This window comes from Megascapheus bottae, chromosome 33, assembly GCF_031878675.1.
Source record: "Megascapheus bottae isolate mThoBot1 chromosome 33, mThoBot2.hap1, whole genome shotgun sequence".
NCBI classification, from domain to species: Eukaryota; Metazoa; Chordata; class Mammalia; order Rodentia; family Geomyidae; genus Megascapheus; species Megascapheus bottae.
Window position 1 is genome coordinate 6,833,794 of NC_143541.1, and position 21,259 is coordinate 6,855,052.

The following is a 21,259-nucleotide window of genomic DNA, read 5'->3' on the forward strand; positions in this document are numbered from 1 at the left end:
TGTAGGCTGTCTCTTTAACTTAGTAACTATGTCCTTCGTAGAAACTTCTTAGTTTAATGCTGTCTTATTTGTTGAGCCCTGGAACTGGACTCAAAAAGTACTTTAAGGGATACATTTCTGAGCATTCTGAGTTCAAGGTCATAGATTGCATGTGCACATATTAGAAAAGGAAAGATGCCAGGAAAGATGACACTCTGGGTAGAGAATTTAGTATTACAGCTAGCAGTATTCACTCTTGATCATCTATAAGAATGAGTCAAAGTGACTTGATGACCTTAGCTGGCTCCTCTTACTAAGTCTTAAGGAGTAGCTTTCTCCCTTGTGGGTGCAGGAGTTTTCCCTAAAAGTGCCTGCCTCACTTAGTGGCTCTCATAGACTCAGGACCCATAATACACAGAGCAATATTTGGATGTTAACCAAGACCATTCAGGGCTCACAAACTCAGGAGTGACTCTAGTTCAAGGTTGCCTCAGTGCTCTGGAATCTACACCAATTTCTTCTTAATTGGCTTATTATATTATATTGGCTATTATTATTATTATTATTATTGATGTGTAACACCTGAAACAAAGGGGTGAGGACCTTGGCGAGGCATGGCTGATGGACAACAAGTCTCATTCTCAGTAGCTTCTCTGCCAGTGAAATTCATCACCAGATTATAATTTTATCTCCTGGGTGAAAAATAAGAGTAGAACTCCTGGCTTAGCTTTTCCACCTCCTCCCCATAAAGGATCTCTTTATTCTGTCCCCAGAAACATATGTTTATTTGTAATGTATTCCATTTGTGGTAATTGGAGCAGCATGCCTTTTCATTCTCCAGTCAAACCCCCCTCTCTGCCCAGAGAGCTTCAGAGCCTGATATAATGAGTCTATGAATTACATTTGGTTGGAAATCAGATTTCCAATTAAGCACCTATTCAAGATGTTTTAGCTCTTGACCTCTTTTTTTTTTTAATCATGTGTGATCTTAAGATGTTCCTAAATTCTAGGAGATTTCTATCCTGGTTAAGGAAGGTTCAGATTGGGGCACAGTACGCAGTCTGGGCAGTTCTGGCCAAATGTCATCTTCATGTACTTTATAAAACTGAAAAGGAGCAAACTGACAGTTATTCAAATGTTACATCACTGAATCCTTGTACCTTAAAGAGGTATTATCGCCATTTTTGCATGTAAGTGACAGAGCAAGATTTCTTTGCCAGTATAGTTATAAAGTGGTAAGTGAGGGTTTGATTTTGTTTGAATTCCCAACTCATGTTTCTTCTGCTTCATGTCTCTGAAAACAGAGTAATTGTATTATTAAGTATAAATTTGAAAGCTCAGTGGAAAAAAGTTTTGTACAAAGACTGTAGGTATTGTCAGAGCAGGGTTTTGGGAGTCAACACTTTATGAACAGTAGGCTTCATGAAGTAGAAACTCAAGTCTTTCTTGGTTGTATGGCTATTCTTTTTCAGACAGGAGAGGCTCTGGTGTGAATCAGAGCTTCTTGCAGGTATGTTTCTTGCCTTTAAGTAGTATGAATGACATACAAGCTGTAGAACAAGGTTCAAGGTCCCCAGCAATGGCTCATATTAGCCAAATAGACAGCAGTGTCAGGAGCCTGAGTTATTCATTGTGTAACTGGTAGCCAAAAAGTGTGGTGACTAGATATGAAGTATGTTGGTTTGAATGAGCCAGGTGTGGCGCACAACTGTAGTTTCAGCTACTTGGGAGGATAAGGCAGGAAAGCTGCTTGAGCCTAGAAGTTTGAGACCAATTAGGGCAATATTGTGAGGCCCAATCTATAAAAAAGAAAAGAAAAGGTTCCAATTTGCAAGACAATTGGTGATTTGGGAGATTTGTCTCTGTTCTTTGAAGAGAGACTTCTATGTTGTTTATCACTTGGCTTATCAGGAACTAGAATTTGGTAGAGTTTCAACTTCCCAAAGGTGATTCAATTAGAAGAAAAGCAGGCTGGCAAGTGTGTAGTTGCATATAAAAATGACAGTGAAAGTGGACAAATAGGAAGCAGGAAGTCTGAATAGAAAATTAATTTAGTTCTGAGGAATAAAGAGAAAAATAATAAATATGAAATTATGCACAGTGATTACTTTTGATGGAAACCAGAAAGAGGAAGGAGAGTATGGTGGAAAGCTGCAGTAATATTGGCAAGTTCCATTTCTTAGTGTTGTTCTGTTACTGGCTTTATAACTTGCATATAAATACCCTTACCAAGATGCATTGTCCTCATAACTTGACTTCTAGAATAATTCTTTTATCCAACTACTTAATAAAAATATATAAAGACAGTTAAAACACAGATCTAGTATTTTACCTGAAAGGAAGGAAATAAAAGAAAGATGGAAGAATAAGAAGATGTTGGTGGTAGGAAACTGAGGCATTCCTTGTCCAGCATGGGTTGCTATTGTGGTCATCTTGTCCATTTGGAATTATGTGTGCCTCTGCCCTCTTCTTCAATGTGCAACTGAGAGGTGATTTCTGAGAACTGGAGCGTGGGAGGAGGTAAAAAGATGAAACTTTGCAACAGATTTTGTTTCTCCTTCTCAGAGGAGAAAGGGATGGGCGTGGGAGTGGGATCTCATGTGTCCAGGCATCAGAACCTGGCAGAGAACTTACTCAGAGCAGATGGAGTGAGGATTTCATTGCCTGACAGACTGCCTCAGACCTGTCTTCCTGCAGTCAGCTGCCCCCCTGGGCAAGGCTTTCCTTTTTGTCCAGAGCTGTAGGATCATGGTAACCCTCCCCTGATTGCGATGGTGGAGGACCCGGCCTTCCAGAGGAAGAGCTGCCCAGGACCAGACGGCCTGCGTGTTCTGTAAGAAGCTGATGCATTTAACCTTTGCTGTCTTGTGCATGGGAACTGGTGAATTGGGCATTTCTTAATCTAACGCGTTTAAACAGACTGAATGACTCCTCCAATCTGTGCTGCTTTCTGGATGACTTTTACATTGGATCAGAGCCTGTGCCTATGTATTTCAAACTGCTTTTTTGCCCTGGGATAGTACTATGAAATGGAGGCTTCTATATGATCCAGTGATTGGCTTAGTGAGTCAGCACAGGAAAACCCCCAGGAAAGGTTTAGAATTATCATCTAAGAAATAAACAGTTATTCAGAAACTGGAAATCTTGCTGCCATCACAATTTTAGCAACCGGCAACCATGAGCCTGTTTACATGTTCTCTCCCTTGCCAAGTGAGGCAGAAAATACTACCAGGTTTTCTTCCCTAAATCCTTGCTTTTGTCATGGCATTTGTAGCTTTAGGTGCTCCTTGTAGCTGCCCCTGCATCAGGCCAGGCATACTGTCTAGCTTTGACATTTCCTTTATGTCTTCTTCCCTATTTTACCCTTTGCTCCTGCCAACTGATCTTTCCATCCTCTAAGACACCGGGTTTATTTCTACCTGTACCTCCTGCTCAAAACATTCCTCTCAGGTGTGGTAGCACGAGCTTTAATCTTAGCACTTGGGAGATAGACGTGGAAAGATAATAAATCTGAGCCCAACTTGGGGTACAAAGGAAACCCTGCCTCCAATCCCTCCCCCATTCCTCTCTTCTCTAACAGAATCCTCCCTGTTCTATAGAAATTGCTCAACATCTTCCTTCTTTTTTTGCCAGTCCTGGGCTTGAGCTCAGGGCCTGAGCACTGTCCTTGGACTTTCTCAAGGCTTGAGCCTCAGCACCACTTCCGGCTTTTTTCTACATGTGGTACCGAGGAATCGAACCTGGGTCTTCATGCATGCTAGGCAAGCACTTTAACCACTAGGCCAAACTCCCAGCCCAACATCTTCCTTCTTTAATCTGTTATGTATCACTGTCACTTCTGCTCTGTCAGACGTAGTAACTTCCAGATCATGCAGTGTTAAATTGTTTTGTATTTTTAATTTATGTTTTAATATTGAATATGTACTCTATGAAGTTGTAGAGTGTTTGTTTCTCTTACCTCTCCACAATGGTAAGATGGTGCCTGCTGTCTATCAGTACATTTTGTTAATATTGAAAGTCTCAAAGTAATAACTAGTATTTGTACACCATTTTAGAGTTCATAAAATGCATTTATTATTTTTAAAAATTCTCCCCTACATTGTAACATTACTATTTAAAGATGGAGAAAATCTTACAGAGTTGGAATAATTTGCCCAGCATCTCACAGGCAGGACTGGAACTTACATTTTGAGGTGGTTAAAAATGGTGACTTGCTTTGGGATTTCTTAAAATCCTAGTGTTCCTTAAGGATATTTGTAGATATTATTGTTCAATACCATGGGAATATCCTGAAAGCACAGTGAAAAAGGAGCATCTTCCAGCTATGACTCTTGCAGATATCTGAATACAATGGATCTGAGAAGGAAGGTGTGGTAAGTGAATGATGCCTCTTCCTTGATTTCAGCTTACATGGAACACAGAATGTGGACATAGGTTCTTTGCAGAGATAATTTGCCAAAAGTCTTAAGATTAACTCACCCCAGAAGGGACCTCAGTTCTCCTGCCTTGGCCTACCAAGTATTGGATCCAGAGGTGGCCAGCATCACATTTGGAAGATTTTTCCCCTCACCCAAGGTTCGTGTTCTACCGCTGGATCTTCAGCTCCACTTCTGGCTTACTGGTGTTTAATTGGAGATGTTGAATTGCCCTGACTAGTTTTGAGTGGGAGCCTCAGCTCTCCGCTTCCTGAGTAGCTAGGATTACAGGTGTGAGCCACCAAACCCCTGTTCTGGGCAGTTATTGTAGAGTTGAGGATTGACCCCAGGACCTCATAAATTCTAGGCTAGTCATCTGCTGTGGAACCACGCTTCCAGCTTCCGATACAGATCGAGGATGAATGACGATTTTTTTTTACAGTTGTACTTCCAGTGAAGTGGCAGAGCATAATAAAATGCTGAATTCAAGTCAGAATTCAAGTTTCTAGCCCCAAGTCTGATAATTAGTAGTATCATTGTGTGACTTTTATGGTTTTGTCTCTCACTGTCCATTTCCCTGTCTTTTGGTACCAGGTTCCAGACTTTTCTCAGGGAACCATCTCGGCATGCAGACTCTGTGCTTTGGATAGAACCCACTTCATCCTGGATGGCAGAGGAGAAATCTGATTCATGCCCTGCCTGTTAAAAGCACGAGATTCTTTTGATGACAGAGGATGACTTATAGCTGGGCTCCAAGTCTCACTTTGAAATTGTCATTCTGACTTAGGACCAAATGTATTCTTTTTTTTGCCAGTCCTGGGCTTGAGCTCAGGGTCTGAGCACTGTCCTTGGACTTTCTCAAGACTAGAACTCTACCACTTGAGCCTCAGCACCATTTCTGGATTTTTTTCTAAGTATGTGGTACCGAGGAATCGAACCTGTGCATGCTAGGCCAGCACTCTACCACTAGGCCAAGCTCCCGATCCCTGTATTCTTTTTACATGTCTTTTTGACATCCTTCTCTTAAGGTGTTAAAGCCGATGTCCTTAGGAGAAAATGCCGCCCCTAGGGATTCCTTAAGTGATGAATGTGCTTCTATCTTAATACATGTTTGAAATCCATGGTACACTTTTCCATCAGAACAATCTGGATCGGTAGGCTAAATGTTGGCGCTGCTTATTATTACAGTGTTTCCTTTATGGGTAACTCTGACCACCATAGATAGCCACCATGGTTTAAAAACCGTAGTGTGCTGGTTTATCTTTGAGCTTCTGAACCTTGGTTTCCACTGACAGGATGCCGGTGCTTATAGCTGCTTTGCTCAACTCACAAGAGTTAAATGAAGTAAAACAAGAAGAACCAATAGCAAAATAGAATTTGAGCATTAAATAATAGGATTCAATTGAGTAGAAGAGAGCTAAGGCTAACAAGTCAAACTTGTTAGTCTACAGGTAGAGCATTACATTTTATTTTGCCTGTTTCCATGGGTAATCAGCGCATTGAAAGATCAGAAATGAGATCCTCTGGAAAAGTAAATGTTTCAAAAAAACATGTTTTCAGTCAGCTCAGGGACAGTGCCCAGGCCCAGAGTTCAAGCCCCATGGCCAACAAAAAAAAAAAAAGAAAGAAAAAAAATAAAAAAACTATGCTTATCTGTAGTTAAAATAATTCTGACCTATTGCTTCCATTTTTTTTCCCCAGAGGAAAGACATAAGATGTGATTGACACTGTTGAATCTGGTGAAGACACTGCGTGAACAGAGGGAATCTTCTATGTTATCATTTAGGCTTGTTGTTTTGTAGTGGTAGGAATATATATTAGGCACATGTTGAGCCACTGAACTACTGCCCAGCCTGGTCACTTAACTTTATAGATGTGTGTGAGGCACTGACTTCTAGATGAGTGGTTAGCATCCCTTTTAGCTATACATCTTCATAGTCGTAGTTCTTGCTGTGAGCTATAGCACATTTCTGTGGTTGGAATAAGAACAACTCTAAGGTATAGGTTTTCTGCTTTTTCTTAGGCTCAGTGACATTGCTTTAGAATGAGTAAGACTTCAGAACTGAAATAGGTAACAATAATATAGCATATGTTTAATAGTAATTGTGGGCTAAACATTGCTAATCTTTTTTTCCTGGTCCTGGGGCTTGAACGCAGGGTAATAAGGTCCAGGTACTGTCTGTGAGCCTCTTTGGGCTCAAGGCTAGCACTCTACCACTTGAGCCATAGCACTACTTCCAGCCTTTTCTGAGTAATTTAATGGAGATAAGAGTCTCATGGGCTTTCCTGCCCAGGATGGGTTTGAACCATGATCCTCAGATCTCAGCCTCCTGAGTAGCTATGATTATAGGCCAGAGTCTCTGGTGCCCAGCCATTGGTAATCTTTTTACATGGATACTTTGTATTTTATCCTCATAGTTACCGCATGAGATAAGTGCGATCATTTCTATTTTATGGAAGCAAAAATGGAATATTAGAGAAATAAAGAACTAAAATCGAAGTCTTACAGCTGAGAAGAGGCAGACTGGAATAATTTCAAAGTCTGATTGTATGACTTGAAGATTATATGTTCCAAAGGATCCCATCATAGCTGTCCTGGGCAGTATAGTCATGAGTCATTGTGGCTGGTGTCATTGCAGCACATTACCTCTAGAGGGCAGTACACGTTCCATATTTTGTGTATATTTAAACTTTTTAAGTTATTATAAAGATGGTATGCAGAGGGATTGCAATTCTATAGGTCAGGTGAAGAGTACAGTGTCATCTCTTTCCTCACTCACAGTTTTTTCCCTCCCATCTCCACCTACAAGTTGTATAGTTCATAGTCAACATAATATCTAATGAGTACCTTTGTCCCTATATTTCTTTGCCTCCCCTTTTGCTCCCAAAGACATACAAATGAACAAACAGGACCAAAAAAACACCTAAAACCTTGAAAAAGTAAAAAACCACTTGTTTCCATTTCCTGGAGTTCATTTCAGTGTGTGTGTGTGTGTGTGTGTGTGTGTGTGTGTGTGTGCATGTGTCAATTCTGGGGCTTGAACTCAGGGCCTGGATGCTGTTCCTGAGCTCTTTGTACTTACGGCTAGAGCTCTACCACTTGAGCCACAGCACCACTTCTGGCTTTTTTCTATGTATGTGGTGCCGAGGAATTGAACCCGGGTCTTTGTGCATGGTAGGCAAGCACTTTAACCACTAGGCCAAACTCCCGGCCCAGTAGCTCAATTTTTAAAGTTAAACCTGGATTCAAATCCTTGTTCCCCTGCTGTGTGCCTCTGGGAAGTAACTTTTTTTTTTTGGCTAGGCCTGGGCTTGAGCTCAGGGCCTGAGCACTGTCCCTGGATTTTCTCAAGGCTAGAGCTCTACCACTTAAGCCTCAGCACCACTTCTGGTTTTTTTTTTTTCTATTCATGTGGTGCCGAGGAATCGAACCCCGGTCTTTGTGCATGGTAGGCCAGCACTCTACCACTAGGCCAAACTCCCGGCCCCTTGTTATTTATTTATTTATTTTTTAACATTAGTGACTGCTTAATGACTGAGAAGCAATTATATTAGGTAAGAACAATCAGACTTATGGTTTTCCTGATGCAATGAAAGGGAGTAGATAAAAAGAAATTAATTGATCCTTTACTGAGAGTAAGAATTTTGTACAAAGAAGTTGCTAAGACTAAGTAGAAATACATTTTATGACTTTACTGTTCAGTTTGAATAGATGATTTTTTTAAGAGGGCTTCTGTTGTTTGGAGGGCCTACCACTACTATCATAATTAATATAAGTTGAGTAGTGCCTAGTATTTTGCACAATATTTTGATTTGTTGTAGTCCACAAATAATATTTCCATCTTTTGTGTTCACATGGTCCTCTGCACATATGCTTGTCCTGTGCTGGATTCCTGTCCTTCCACTGTCTCCCAGAGATAGCACTCATGGGGAGTGGATTTGTGGGTCCTGTGGAGTTAGGGATCCCCTGTGTGGGCCCTGTGGAGTTAAGGATTACTATGTTGGCTGGCCAGGAACACAGAAATGCCTCCTAGAAGTACAAGGAGATAACGACATGAATTTTATTCTGGTGAAGCTAAGGGGCAGTTGGAACTTGCCTTTCTTACACATGTGCCAGTGAAACAGAAATTTATGTCCTACTGTAGTCAAAGCACAGGATTTGGGACAGTCAACAGAATAGACTTGGACTTGAATTACTTCCTTCTCCATTTACCACATTCAGTCATTCTCAAAGCACCTCATAGTTTGCTTTTATAGTATGTATTACAACTATAGTTATCTGTTCGATTATAATTTTCTATTGGGCTAAATGTTTTATAAAATATATTGTCAGTATTATTCACGGTCATAGTTTCTGTACCCAGTATAATAACTTGTGCAGTTTCGATGCCCAGTAAATGTTGGTTGAATAAGGAAGTGAACGAATGCATGGTAAACTGTATGCAGGAACTAACAATCAGTTTCACCAAATCTCAAGTTTCATGGAGGATGTTACAGTGAAACAGAAACCTGAAGGATGACTGGGAGCTGGCTTGGCAAATATGGAGAAAAACATTCTGGGAGGAAGAATATAGAAGAAAGAGCTTAGCCTGAATGAATGCATCCCTCTGTGACTGGGATGCAGAAAGAAGGATGTGAAATGAGGCTAGACAGAAGTTAGATGGTAGAGAAGATTAGAAACTCTGAGAAGTGTTTCCTGTAAGAGTTTTGATACAAGAAAGCTGTAGTTGGATGTTCCTTTTGAAATGAGTGCCCTAAATGCGATCTAGTGGAATAGTACAAGAAACGTTTAATAGATGAGGTTGTCGGGACTTGGTTGATTAGTGAGGAGTCGAAGGAGAGGATGACATGGGAGGGCGTCAGCTTGCACTCTGACTACACAGCTGCATGGATAGAGGTGCCATTTATTGGGGAAGACCGCACGAATCTGAAGGAACTGATTTTATGGGGAGATGATGATAGGGTGTGTGTGTGTAAGAGAGATGTGATAAAAATTGCCTATTTAAGTAGAAAATGACTATGGGAAATTAGTTTACAGATTTGAACTTCACTTGCCCATATTACACTCCATGACTGTTTCATATCAGGACAGAAAGAACTGCTTTTTCTTCATGATTGAAAAATCTTTTATTTTTGCTAAGGTATCAATTATGTGTCACAATAAACTTCATGAAAAGGTAAATTATATGGAAAAGGGTCAGTTATTAATATGGTGAGTTTCATTTAAGAGGGGAAATGAATGACAACTAGCTATTTCTCATGGGTGGTTTTTGTGCTAAAGGAGAGGAGGGCTCCAGGTTTATTAGCTAAACAGAAAGGAGAGGAGACTGGGTGGAGATGCAGAAGCTCTGTAGATTGGGTGGTGGGAAGTTGAGGATACTTCCATCTGGTAGCTTCTATTTTCTCTGTTAAGTAGGAGGCTAGGTCAACCAGTGAGAAAGAGAAAGGATTGTGCTAGGGAACCAGAAAAATTTCTAGCTGTCATTGTCTTTTGACCAAATATGTGATATATTATGAGTTGAAGAGCTTTGTGATGTATTATCTGTCTATTGTGTCACCTTCCCTCCCCCGCCCTCCAGCATTTTAGCACCTTGGAAATACAGGAGAAGGAGATGTGAGCACACTAAAGGGTTTCAAAGTTTTTATTAACTGGAGAGGACAAAAAAGGAAAGGAAACTTAGGTTATTGAGATAGCAGGGCATGTAGGGACTGAGATAGTGCTGTTCAAGCTTGAGAGCACATCGCAGTCCTCTGGATGGGTTGCTCAGACAGAAGTGGATACATGTTGAAGGAGAACCATGATTTAGAACTCATTTTGTTTTACAGTTTTGTAATGTAGTCTGCTATGACATCCTTTACTTTTGTTCTTTCATATATACACTGTGCTTGTGCTACACACAACTCTGCCTGGCTGGTTGATAGATTTGGAAATGTGCTTGCTTTCAAGGGTAGAAACCGGCTAGAAAAAGTAGAATCAGTACCCTGGACAGCTCCACGTGAGCACCAGAACCAAGCCACACCTCAATCTCAGCACAAACATGATTGTATGATTCTTAGAATGTTAAGGTTTATTAGAATAGATGGCTTAGGTGCTCCCTTTACTTAGGGTGGGCTCTTGTTTGCAATTATGTTTATAGGCTCGTAGAACTTGAAGGATCTCTGGGGTTATCTCATCTGATATCTTCATTTTAAATATAACGAAAACAGACTTCCAGAAGCAGAAAAGCAAAAGGATGCATGTCCTTCCAGAGAGTAAACAGCCTGGAAGGAAGTCCTAATTTTTTCTCACAAGCCAGTGGGAGTGTGTGACAGTATACCTATTTTTGACTCTTTAATTGGCTTCTCAATAAGAATGTACAGATATTGAAGACTAAAAAAAGTAATAAAGCTGGGTGCCAGTGGCCCAGGCCTGAAATCCTAGCTACTCAGGAAACTGGAATCTGAGGATTGCAGTTCAAAGCCAGCCCAGGGAAGGAAAGAGTCTCTTATCTCTAATAAAAACTGTTCAGGTGGTAGAGCTCCAGCCTTGAGCAAAAGAAGCTCAGAGACAGTGCCCAGGTACTAAATTCAAGCCCCAGAACTGGCACACACAAAAAGTGAATCCTGCAAATATTTTTTTTTGCCATTCCTGGGCTTGAGCTCAGAGCCTGAGCACTGTCCTTGGACTTTCTCAAGGCTAGAGCTCTACTACTTGAGCCTCAGCACCATTTCCGGCTTTTTTCTATGTATGTGGTACCGAGGAATCGAACCCAGGTCTTTGTGCATGGTAGGCAAGCATGCTACCACTAGGCCAAACTCCCAGCCCATCCTGCAAATATTTTTAGCAATAAGTAATAGCTTTCTAGATTACAAAAACTATAAGACGACCTGTGGGCACATTTTCTTTAGTTTTTTTTTGTGCCTTTCAGTGGAGAATATTCTTTATTATGGAAGCAAAGCAGAGGACATTGTGTTTGGCAGGTGTTCAGGGATGAGTCACTGCATTTGACTTCTCTTTCAGGAGCCCAAACAGGCTACTTCCTCCTTCAGAATTCTGTGTAGTCATCTAGTTTTGTGTGGCAATGGTCTATCCCTTCACGTGTCACTGTCCCCATAGTTTTTACAGTACAGATAAATCCTCATGTGTCTTAGGGATGCTATAGTCTCACCCCTTCATTTTATGGAATACTTTTACTTGAGCTACTCTCCAACCATGAAGTGAAACTTCAGTCTCTGAAATGGAATACTCAGGCACGTTCCTGCATCAACTCACTTGGAAGCAGATTATTAAATGTCCTTCTGCACCAGAGAGAATATTCCTTAAGTGGGTCATTTGTGAAGAATGTCATTTGGAGCACACACTGTAACAGAATCTGTTTAGTGCTTTGTGTATCAGAGATGTTAGGATCTTAACCCTTCAGGGATTTTTTTTTTAAGCAGGGCATTCATTCAGTTTCCCTAAGAAGCATTTTAGTTTGGCTCCCCACTCATTTGCTCTTTCATCCAGGTTCTTTATTTGGTCTTCTATAATGTAATTATGTACCTGTCAAATGTTTTAGTTGCTGATATGTTGGCATATTCTTACTGCTCACATAATAATACAGGATGAAGTCCACATTTTAGTATTCACATTCAGAAGACAATCACTGAATGCTCACTGCAATTCTAAGCACTGTGCTAGACTCACTTATACATATTTGTATGTATATATGAACAAGTAAATGTCATTTTTTAAAAAGACTCAGAGCTTTTCTGTAAGCTGTTATCCACATTTTACAAAAGAGAAACTAGAAATTTAAAGAAATTAACTTCGTTGCAATTATTTCTGGCTTTTTGTACCTATTAATGATTAGAACTGTGCTAAGCACTTAAGAAAAGTGCAACATGACTGCTCTTCTCAAAAACCCATGCAACACCTAAAGAAGCAAGGATTTTTTTTTTTTTGCCAGTCCTGGGCTTGAGCTCAGGGCCTGAGCACTGTCCTTGGACTTTCTCAAGGCTAGAGCTCTACCACTTGAGCCTCAGCACCACTTCTGGCTTTTTTCTATGTATGTGGTACCGAGGAATCGAACCCGGGTCTTCATGCATGCTAGGCAAGCACTTTAACCACTAGGCCAAACTCCGGCCTGAAGCAAGGATTTATAAGGGGTAGAATCTAACCAAGTGCTTAAACTTCATTTTTGGTTATTCTCAGGGAACACAAGTCTTCATGGTTGCTCAGCTTGCTTGCTTAGCTGAGCCATGTTTCCAGGTTGGATTTTTTTCTTGGTTATTTTGGAGATGAAGTCTCTCCAACCTTTCTTTCTGGGCTAATTTTGAACCTCACTCCTCCCAATCCTAATCTCCTGAGTATCTGAGCTACCAGTGCTCTGCTCCTGACAGTGCTTATATCTTTGGGACAAGTGTACACTTTGGGAAGTGATATTTTGTACGACCCTGTGAGTAATAGTCTCTTACCCCAGCACTCGTACTGAAAAATCTTTTAATCTCATGAGTAACCAGGACTGATTATAAGGTAAAAGTTTCTTTTTCCAGCTCTAAAAAATATTCTATGATGTTATTGCCAGAATCTCTGTTTAATGATATGGGCAAACTGTGTCACATTTCTTTCACATAGAAACCAAATTCTGGAGTATAAAATATTTATTAAAGCCCTACACTTAGTGATCTTCTAGAAATCAAAGGAAAACTTGGGACATAGGAATGGTGATGTTTGTCAATATTAACAGCTGCAACCAAGAATATAAGCCAGGAAAAGATGGTTGACATCATTAGACTAGATTTTTACATGCATATGTTCTCAAAGTACTCCCCAGCCTTTGAGTTATTTTTGCCTCGTGTATGTTAGCATCAGGGGCTTTGTAGGCAGTCATTTTCAGAAGGCATTTGGTCCTAATAATGGGCTTGAATTTTCCTCTGGGAACTTCAGCTGTAACAAGAATACTTACTAGTAAAAGTACTTTGATATATGAGAAAGCAAACATCTGAAATGAGAGTGCTCTCATCCACTCTGAACTATTATCTTTTTCATATCACTCTTTTCTTTTGTCGGTCGTGGGTCTTGAACTCTGGGCCTGGGTGTTGCCTTTGAGCTCAACGCTACCAGTCTACCCCTTGAGCCACAGTGCCACTTTCAGTTTTCTGGTGGTTAATTGGACATAAGAGTCTCACAGACTATAGTGCCTATGCTGGTTTTGAACTGTGATCCTCAGATCTCAGCCTCCTGAGTAGCTAGAATTACAGCCACATCACTCTTCATTTCTAAGTTTCCTGATCCTTTAAAAAAAAACAATAATTCTAATTGATTTTCAGAAACACGTTCCTGTATCTATCTCTAGACTCCTTTCCTCCTTTATCTAAAATCATAAGAAACATGTGTCATGTAATAGAGTGCTTAGTTCCAACTTACATTATCATCTCATTGTTTTGGGTGTGTGTGTGTGTGTGTGTGTGTGTGTGTGTGTGTGTGTGTATGCTGTGTGCTTTGCTATTTCAAAAACAGGGTCTATTAGAAACCTGGCCTCAGATTTGCTAGCCTCAAACATTTGGGTATGTGTTCATTTTGTTTTCTTAAATTGGGGGCCTATAACCCTAGCTACTCAAGAGTTGGAGATCTTAGGATCATTGTTTCAAGCCAGCTGGGGCTGGAAAGTTCATGGGACTTTTATCTCCAATTAAGCACTGAAAAACTATATCAGTGGCTCAAGTTGTACATCATAAGCCTTAAAATAGGCACAAGTCAGTGTATAGGCCCTGAATTCAATCCTAAGGATCAGCATAAAAATAGCCAGACTGGGGGCACCTACTATTTCTAGCAACTGATTACCTGGGGGTGGGATTAAGTTACCAACTCCACTCTTTACATTTACCACAACTGGTTTGTCCTGCACAAGGTAATGTGGTATAGTTTCTTAAAATAAAAATCCCTTAGAATTGGCATTGTGGGAATTTTGGATAAAGGGGTGGAACCTCTGCCAAGCAAGACTGAAACTTTACTAACAGATGGCCTTGGAATGGGACTGGCCTGGGGTTAAACCCCTGTACAATAAAACAAGAAAGCAAATAACAAACATATTGCTGAGTGGCCGCTTGAAGATAGGCCAGACAAGCCAAAGGCAGGGCCTTGAGTGAAACTCCAGTACTACAAGCAAACAAACCACAAATTAGGTAAATTTCTTGTTGAGGAGAATAGTTTAGAATTGAAATGACTACAAGGAGAAATGTAAAGTACAATATATTGGTTAGGAGAGTTTACTACCTCTTTTAAAATTATTTGATGATCGAACAGAAATATTTGCAGACGTAATGCTGGATGTGTTGGCTCTTGAGTATAATTTTAGTGACTTAGGAAGCTGAGATCAGGAGGTTTGAGGCTTGAGTCAGCTTCTGCAAAAACGTTTTAAACTCCCACTTATGTAAAACTAGTCTTGGCAAAAAAATGAAACCCTATCAAAAATAAACATAAAAAGGGCTAGAGCTGTGGTTCAGGTGGTTGAGCAGCAGCTTAACAAGTGTTCAAGCACAGACTTCAAATCTCAGTGGTGTCCAAAAAATTAATAAAGATATACATCATTTGACTCACACAGCTAATTACCATCATACATTGTTTTTAAGTATATGCCAAATACTTTTCAAAACAAAATACCAAAACGAATAGATAATAGATGGTTTTTGAGCAGTATGAGCATAATCCATATAATCACTGTTTCTGAAACCTTGATCATCTTTTGAAATTCATCCATTTTTCCCATTTGCAGGACCTGCTGTGGATTAAGAGGGAGCTTCTGTCCTTCAAAACACAATTGAATTGTACAAGCAATCTGATTTCATCTGCTCATTAAGTTTAACTTAGGAAAACGCCAACTCATGCAGTGGCTGTAGTATTCAATAGCAAGTTTCATTTTATCTCATTTACTGCACACCCAGAGTCTTGAGGACAAGATAATGCCTAGTACAGTGTTTCTTTTAGTAAATATTGGTTTTTACATTTTCATTGGCTAAATGTAATGTTATAAGTTATACATGAGGATTATAATTTTGTTTATGTTTAACTCCTTTGTGTCTGTGTCTCTGATATCTAGCACATATCACTTCTGGCATAGTTTTAGCAAATATATAGGTAAATAAATGAAAGAATGAATAATAACTCAGAGCCATGGCCTGTATAATTTTATTTGGAATGTTTTCAAGTGATACAGATATGATGTAGTGTTTCATTGCTGCTTCAAAAAGCAGCTTTTTAAAAATGATTTTTAAAAGTTATGCAAGTATTTGCTGTGCTTATTTTTGGCATAAAGGAGTAAGCATTGAAAAGGTCTTGTCCTTTATCCTGTGAGGGGCAGGCATGTGTTTTTTTTTTTTTTTTTTTTTTTTTGCCAGTTCTGGGCTTGAGCTCAGGGTCTGAACCCTGTCCCTGGACTTTCTCAAGGCTAGAGCTCTACCACTTGCAGGCATGTGTTTTTGAAGGAAGATCATTTAGGTTAGAAGACCTTTTACATTTTAATATCTTGTGCTGTGATTTCATATACTATTCAACTGCTCAAATATACTGTATCATAACCATATGCCTTACTCATTTTGATTCAATCCATTTCATAGAAATATTCAAGTAAAAGAAAAATCTACCATAAGTTGAGCTCCAGAGATGCACTATTTCCTCTTACCATCCAGACACTAGTAATAGCTTTTAAGACAAATTTATGTTTGGAAATGAAATTCTATTATTCTGTGACTATGTAATGCTCAATGTTTTCCTTCCTGTTTGAGTAGCTTATTAACCCGTGGTTTCGATTGATGAGTACTCTGACAGTATAATGACATTTGCTCAGCCCTTATTGACAATCTGCTGAAAAAGTAGATTAGCAAATATTGCATCTGAAAGCTTGTTGGTGTAATGACGTCACTGTAGTCAGGCTGGTAATGTGATTCCCTGCTTAGTTCAGCTGTGAACAGTTCTCCAGTGAGGTCATTCTCATCTGACATGACTCATTTCAGGCTTCTGGAGTATGGTATTATATTTTAAAGAAAACCATGTAAGGAACAGTAATGTAATTTATTTGTCTTCTCTGACCTTTCTCTTCAGGATGTATATTAAATAAACATTTCCACATATGTAAGCAATGTATTATGATCAACTTCATTCATTATCACTCTCCCGAACCCTACTCCCCCATTCTGAAAACAGTTTCAGCAGCTTTCATTGTTTACTTTGACACATGCAAAAAAACTGTTACGATATTCACCATTATTCACCCCTTCATTAGCCCTCTTTCTTCTTGCCCCTTTACTTTTTTGTCGTCCTTTAAAAAATATGCATTGGGACTGGGAGTTTGGCCTAGTGGTAGAGTGCTTGCCTAGCATGCACGAACACCCGAGTTCGATTCCTCGGTACCACATACATAGAAAAAAGCCGGAAGTGGTGCTGAGGCTCATGTGGTAGAGCTCTAGCCTTGAGAAAGTCCAAGGACAGTGCTCAGGCCCGGAGCTCAAGCCCAGGACTGGCAAAAAAAATATGCATTAACTATACCAAGGGGTTCCACTATGCATATATATATATATATATTTTGTTGTTGTTGTTGTTCGGTTACTTTTTGTTTTCTAGTGACTAAAGGCTGTCATCGAGGCTCCTTGTGCCATCTTCATACATAATTGTATTGTATTTCAAAATTATTCACCTTTTTCCTTTTTGTCTCTCCTTGTCCTCATCTTCATACACAGTCTCACATAGGATCATATGCTATGTGTTTGTGTATACATGGGTATATGTCCGTGAACAGTCATGGGGCTTGACCTCTGGGCCTGGGTGCTGTCTCTGAGCTCTTCAGCTCAAGGCTACCACTCTACCCCTTGAGCCACAGGGCCACTTCTGGTTTTCTGGTGGTTAATTGGAGATAAGAGTCTCAAGGACTTTAGTGCTGGGGCTGGCTTTAAACCATAATTCTTAGATCTCAGTCTACTGAGTAGCTAGGATTGCAGGTATGAGCCACCAGTGCTGAACTTGGAGCCAGTTTTCTTAGTCATCTACTTAAAGAAAAGCGAGAGAGGAAATAAAAAATTTGAAAAATGCCAATTCTATCTAGAAATCAGAAAACCTATTCCTGATATCCAATAAAAACATGTTTATGAACACTCAAGGTTTGTATACTGCCCTTGAATTTCTGTTCTTTAAGTGTTGGATTCTCATAACTGAAATTGTTTTAAGGAAGCATTTGATTTTTTTTAAATTGCAATTGTCTGGACTCTGGAGGAAGGTGATTGGTGGTATGGGGCCATGGAGGCTTGAGACAAGAATCAGAAAGGCACGGAGGACACGGCTACTGTGGGAAAGCATGAACTTCGCAGCCTTCACAGCTTCTGGTTTTGAGTCATGTCATCTTGACCCAGGGATTTAATCTCGCTGAGGTTGTTATCAGATCTCTAAAATGGAGGTAATACTAGATGTCATCACTGTGAAGATTTCCTAAATCAGAGTGTGGATGCTTGTTATGTTACATACATCAAACCACCAGAACTGTAGATTGGTTTCTTCTTTCTGTGGAGCAGAAACCAAGAAAATTGGCTGTGAATAATACAAAATTTTGTGCCACATATCTGCTGGAACCTTCCATGGTTCAGGAGCCTCTTTAATCCTGCATTCATCATGTATATTAGTAACCTATGCGCTTATAAACTTCTCTTTTAAAAATTTTGTGACAGTTCTGGGGCTTGAACTCAATGCCTGGGCACTGTCCCTGGGCATTTTACCACTTGAGGCACAACTCCACTTCCAGCTTTTTACTGATTAATTAGAGGTAAGAGTCTCAGGGGCTTTCTTGTCCAGGCTAGTTTTGAACAGCAGTCCCCAGGTCTCAGCCTCTTGAGTAGCTAGGATTACAGGCTTGAGCCAGTAGCATCTATCTCTCAAATCCTTCTCAAATAGCCAGTCCCTGGGCAGAGATGCACAAAGGACATAGCATTATAATTTACACAGGAACTGAAGTCTCAAGAATTCTTGTTGAAAGTGATTTTTGCCTCTCTAATTTTATATCAGGCTGGGATAGTTTCAGGAGCTCTACTAATTTTGCTGGATTTCCTTCCCATGATATTTCCCCCAGCACTCATGGTTTTCAGCACTGAGTAACATCTGTGAACTGTTGCTGGATTGGGACATCCAATCCCAGCAATGCATTTGTTTTGGAGGTGCTGGAGTTTGAACCTGGGGCCTTACGTGTTCTACTTCAGAGCTATAGTTCTACTCTTTTTTTGCAGGGGAGGGCTGGCCATTTTGTTGTTGGTGATCATGGGGCTTGAACTCTGATCCTGGGCTCTGTCCTTAAGCTCTTCATCTTAAGACTAGCGCTCTACCATTTGAGCCACAGCACCACTTCTAGTTCTCTGGTGGTTAATTGGAGATGAGTCTCTTAGACTTTTGGTGTTCAGGCTGGCTTTGAACTGCAATCCTCAGATCTCAGCCTCCCAAGTGGCTAGGATTACAGGCGTGAGCCACTGGAACCCTTGAGGGGCTGGCCGTTTTTGAGGTAGGGTTTAGCTTCTTTTCCTAGGAGCATGACTGGACTATGATATGCCTATTTTTATCTTCATTATCATAGCTGGGATAACAGATGTATGTCACCACACCCAGCTTCTTTTGTTTGAGGTGGAGTCTTACTGATTTTCCTGCCCAGCTATGGGTGGAGAAAGGGTTGTGTGAATTTATTGCTCAGGCTGGCTTTGAACTGAGAGCCTCTTGATCTCAGCCTTCCCAAATAAGAACCAGTTGAATGGACAGAACACATTAGTTCACTTTTAGAAGATTGGGTGTCCGTTTAACAGGGTATTTCTCTTCCAAAAGAGAGTTGCAGCCCTGAATGAGTCATAGAGTCAAGATCAGAGGTTTAATGCTAGCCCAAAGAAGATACACTAAGTCTACTAGCTGATTCATGGGACCATATATCAGCTTATCTGAGGGAAGTGGCCTAGATAAATCAAAACCACAGTAATAAAGCTGTAGCCCACAGAAAATAGATTTTGTTGAACTCCTGGGCAAAAGAAATTTCCTTCATCAGATTTCTTGAGAGGGAGAGGGAGAAGGAGAAGGAGAGGGAGGGGGAAGGAGGGCAGAGAGAGAGAGAGAGAGAGAGAGAGAGAGAGAGAGAGAGAGAGAGAGAGAGAGAGAGAGAGAGAGGAGAGGAAGAAGAAGAAGAAGAAGGAGGAGGAGGAGGGGGGGGGGAGGAGATGAGAGTGTCAGTCTCCTAGGGCTTAAGCTCAGGACCTGGGTGCTGTCCCTGAGTTTTTTTTTTTTTTTTTTTTGCTCAAAGCTAGTATTCTACCATTTGAGTCACAGCTCCCCTTCCAGGTTTTTTTGGTGGCTAATTGGAGATAAGAGTCTCACAGACTTTCGTTGAAGCTGGCTTTGAACTGCAATCTTCAGATTGCAGCCTTCTGAGTAGCTAGGATTGTAGGCATGAGCCACCAGTGCCCAGCTTTTTTTTCTTTTAAACAGGATTGTAACCCTGGCTAGCCTCAAATGTTAGACATGATCTTCCTGAGTGTTGGTATTACTGAATATACCACTGTGCCCAGATTGGAGCTCTATATTTTACCCTAAGGATAGTGGTTATAGGAATGTACTGATGTTTTATTTCTTGGGATTGGCAAAAGTTAAATATAGCATAATTAACAAAAATATTCAAATTGCAAATGTGAAATTTTGAACTTTTCTAGAAGCCATAGTAAAAAAAACCTCAGGTGAAATGAACATGTTTAATGCATTATGTTCAAAGCATCATCATTTTAATATGTAGTGAATGTAAAACTTGTTTTTTCTATAACATCATGCCTGACAAAAACATTTTTAGTGAAGTATTTTACATCCCTTTTTTCATAATAGATCTTCAGAAGTGAGCATGTGTTTTCCCACACTGCACAGCTAATTTGTACTAACCACTTTTCAGGTGCCAAGTAGTCAATCTGGCTGAGAACTACAATGTTGGAAAGTGCAACCTTCTCCAGTCTCCACTTTCCTACCTTTCCAGTTCTGTATTTTTGACTTTCATTCTAGTCATTTTTTTTTATTTTCCTGGACTTGTCTCTTCCCCCCTGGTCTAGTTCCTAGAGAAGCAGTCTTGTTTTGTTTTTAATGGCCAGGTCTGTTTCCTTGGTCTTTGACTCACTTTTGAAATCAACTGCTATTCCGTGAACTATAACTTTGCTTTTCTGTGAACATGCAGCTTTTTTTTTTGTATGAGCCACCCATTTTACTTCATATATCAATCTATCCGTTCTACTACATTTTCTGCTCTCTGAGGATGAGGATAGTGGCCTCTTTCCCTCCCTCCCTCCCTCCTTCCCTCCCTCCCTCCCCTCCCTCCTTCCCTCCCTCCCTCTCTTCCTCCCTCCCTCTCTTTCTTCCTTCCTTTCTTCTTTCCTTCCTTCCTTCCTTTTTCAGTCTTTGGGCTTGAGCTCAGGGCCTTTGCACTGTCCTTGGGCTTTCTCAAAGCTAGAGTTCTACCACTTGAGCCACAACAACACTTCTGCCTTTTTCTATGTATGTGGTACCCAGAAATCAAACCTGAGTCTCTGTGCATGCTAAGCAAGCACTCTACCACTAGGCCAAACTCCTGGCCCCTGTCTTATTATTTCTGAAGTTTCAGCACCTTGACAGCTTCTGGTTCCTAGCAGAAAGCTGATAAACTTTTCATAATTCAAGGAAGAAATAAACAGCTCTGGGATACCTTATCAGCTTTTTTCTTTTTCTTTTTTTTTTTTTTTTTGTTGGTTGTCTTTATCAGCTTTTTTTTTTTTTTTTTTTTTTTGGTCAGTTGTGGGTCTTGAACTTTGGGCCTGGCGCTATCTCTGAGCTCTTCAACTCACTGAGCCACAGCGCCACTTTCGGTTTTCTGGTGGTT

At 40.3% G+C, this 21,259-nt stretch overlaps 1 protein-coding gene across 2 annotated transcripts in view; it reads left to right on the forward strand.

Moving 5' to 3' along the window:
- Positions 1 to 21,259, forward strand: part of Syn2 (synapsin II) — a 98,965-nt gene that overhangs the window by 13,572 nt on the left and 64,134 nt on the right. The window contains exon 1 of one of the 2 annotated variants that reach the window (XM_090323934.1): positions 2,709 to 2,812. The exons of the other annotated variant lie outside the window; for it this stretch is intronic. Coding sequence (XP_090180060.1) covers positions 2,751 to 2,812 — 62 coding nt within the window. The 5' untranslated portion in view covers positions 2,709 to 2,750. Of the gene's footprint in view, positions 1 to 2,708; positions 2,813 to 21,259 lie in introns of those variants that run through there. 2 annotated transcript variants of the gene reach the window in all.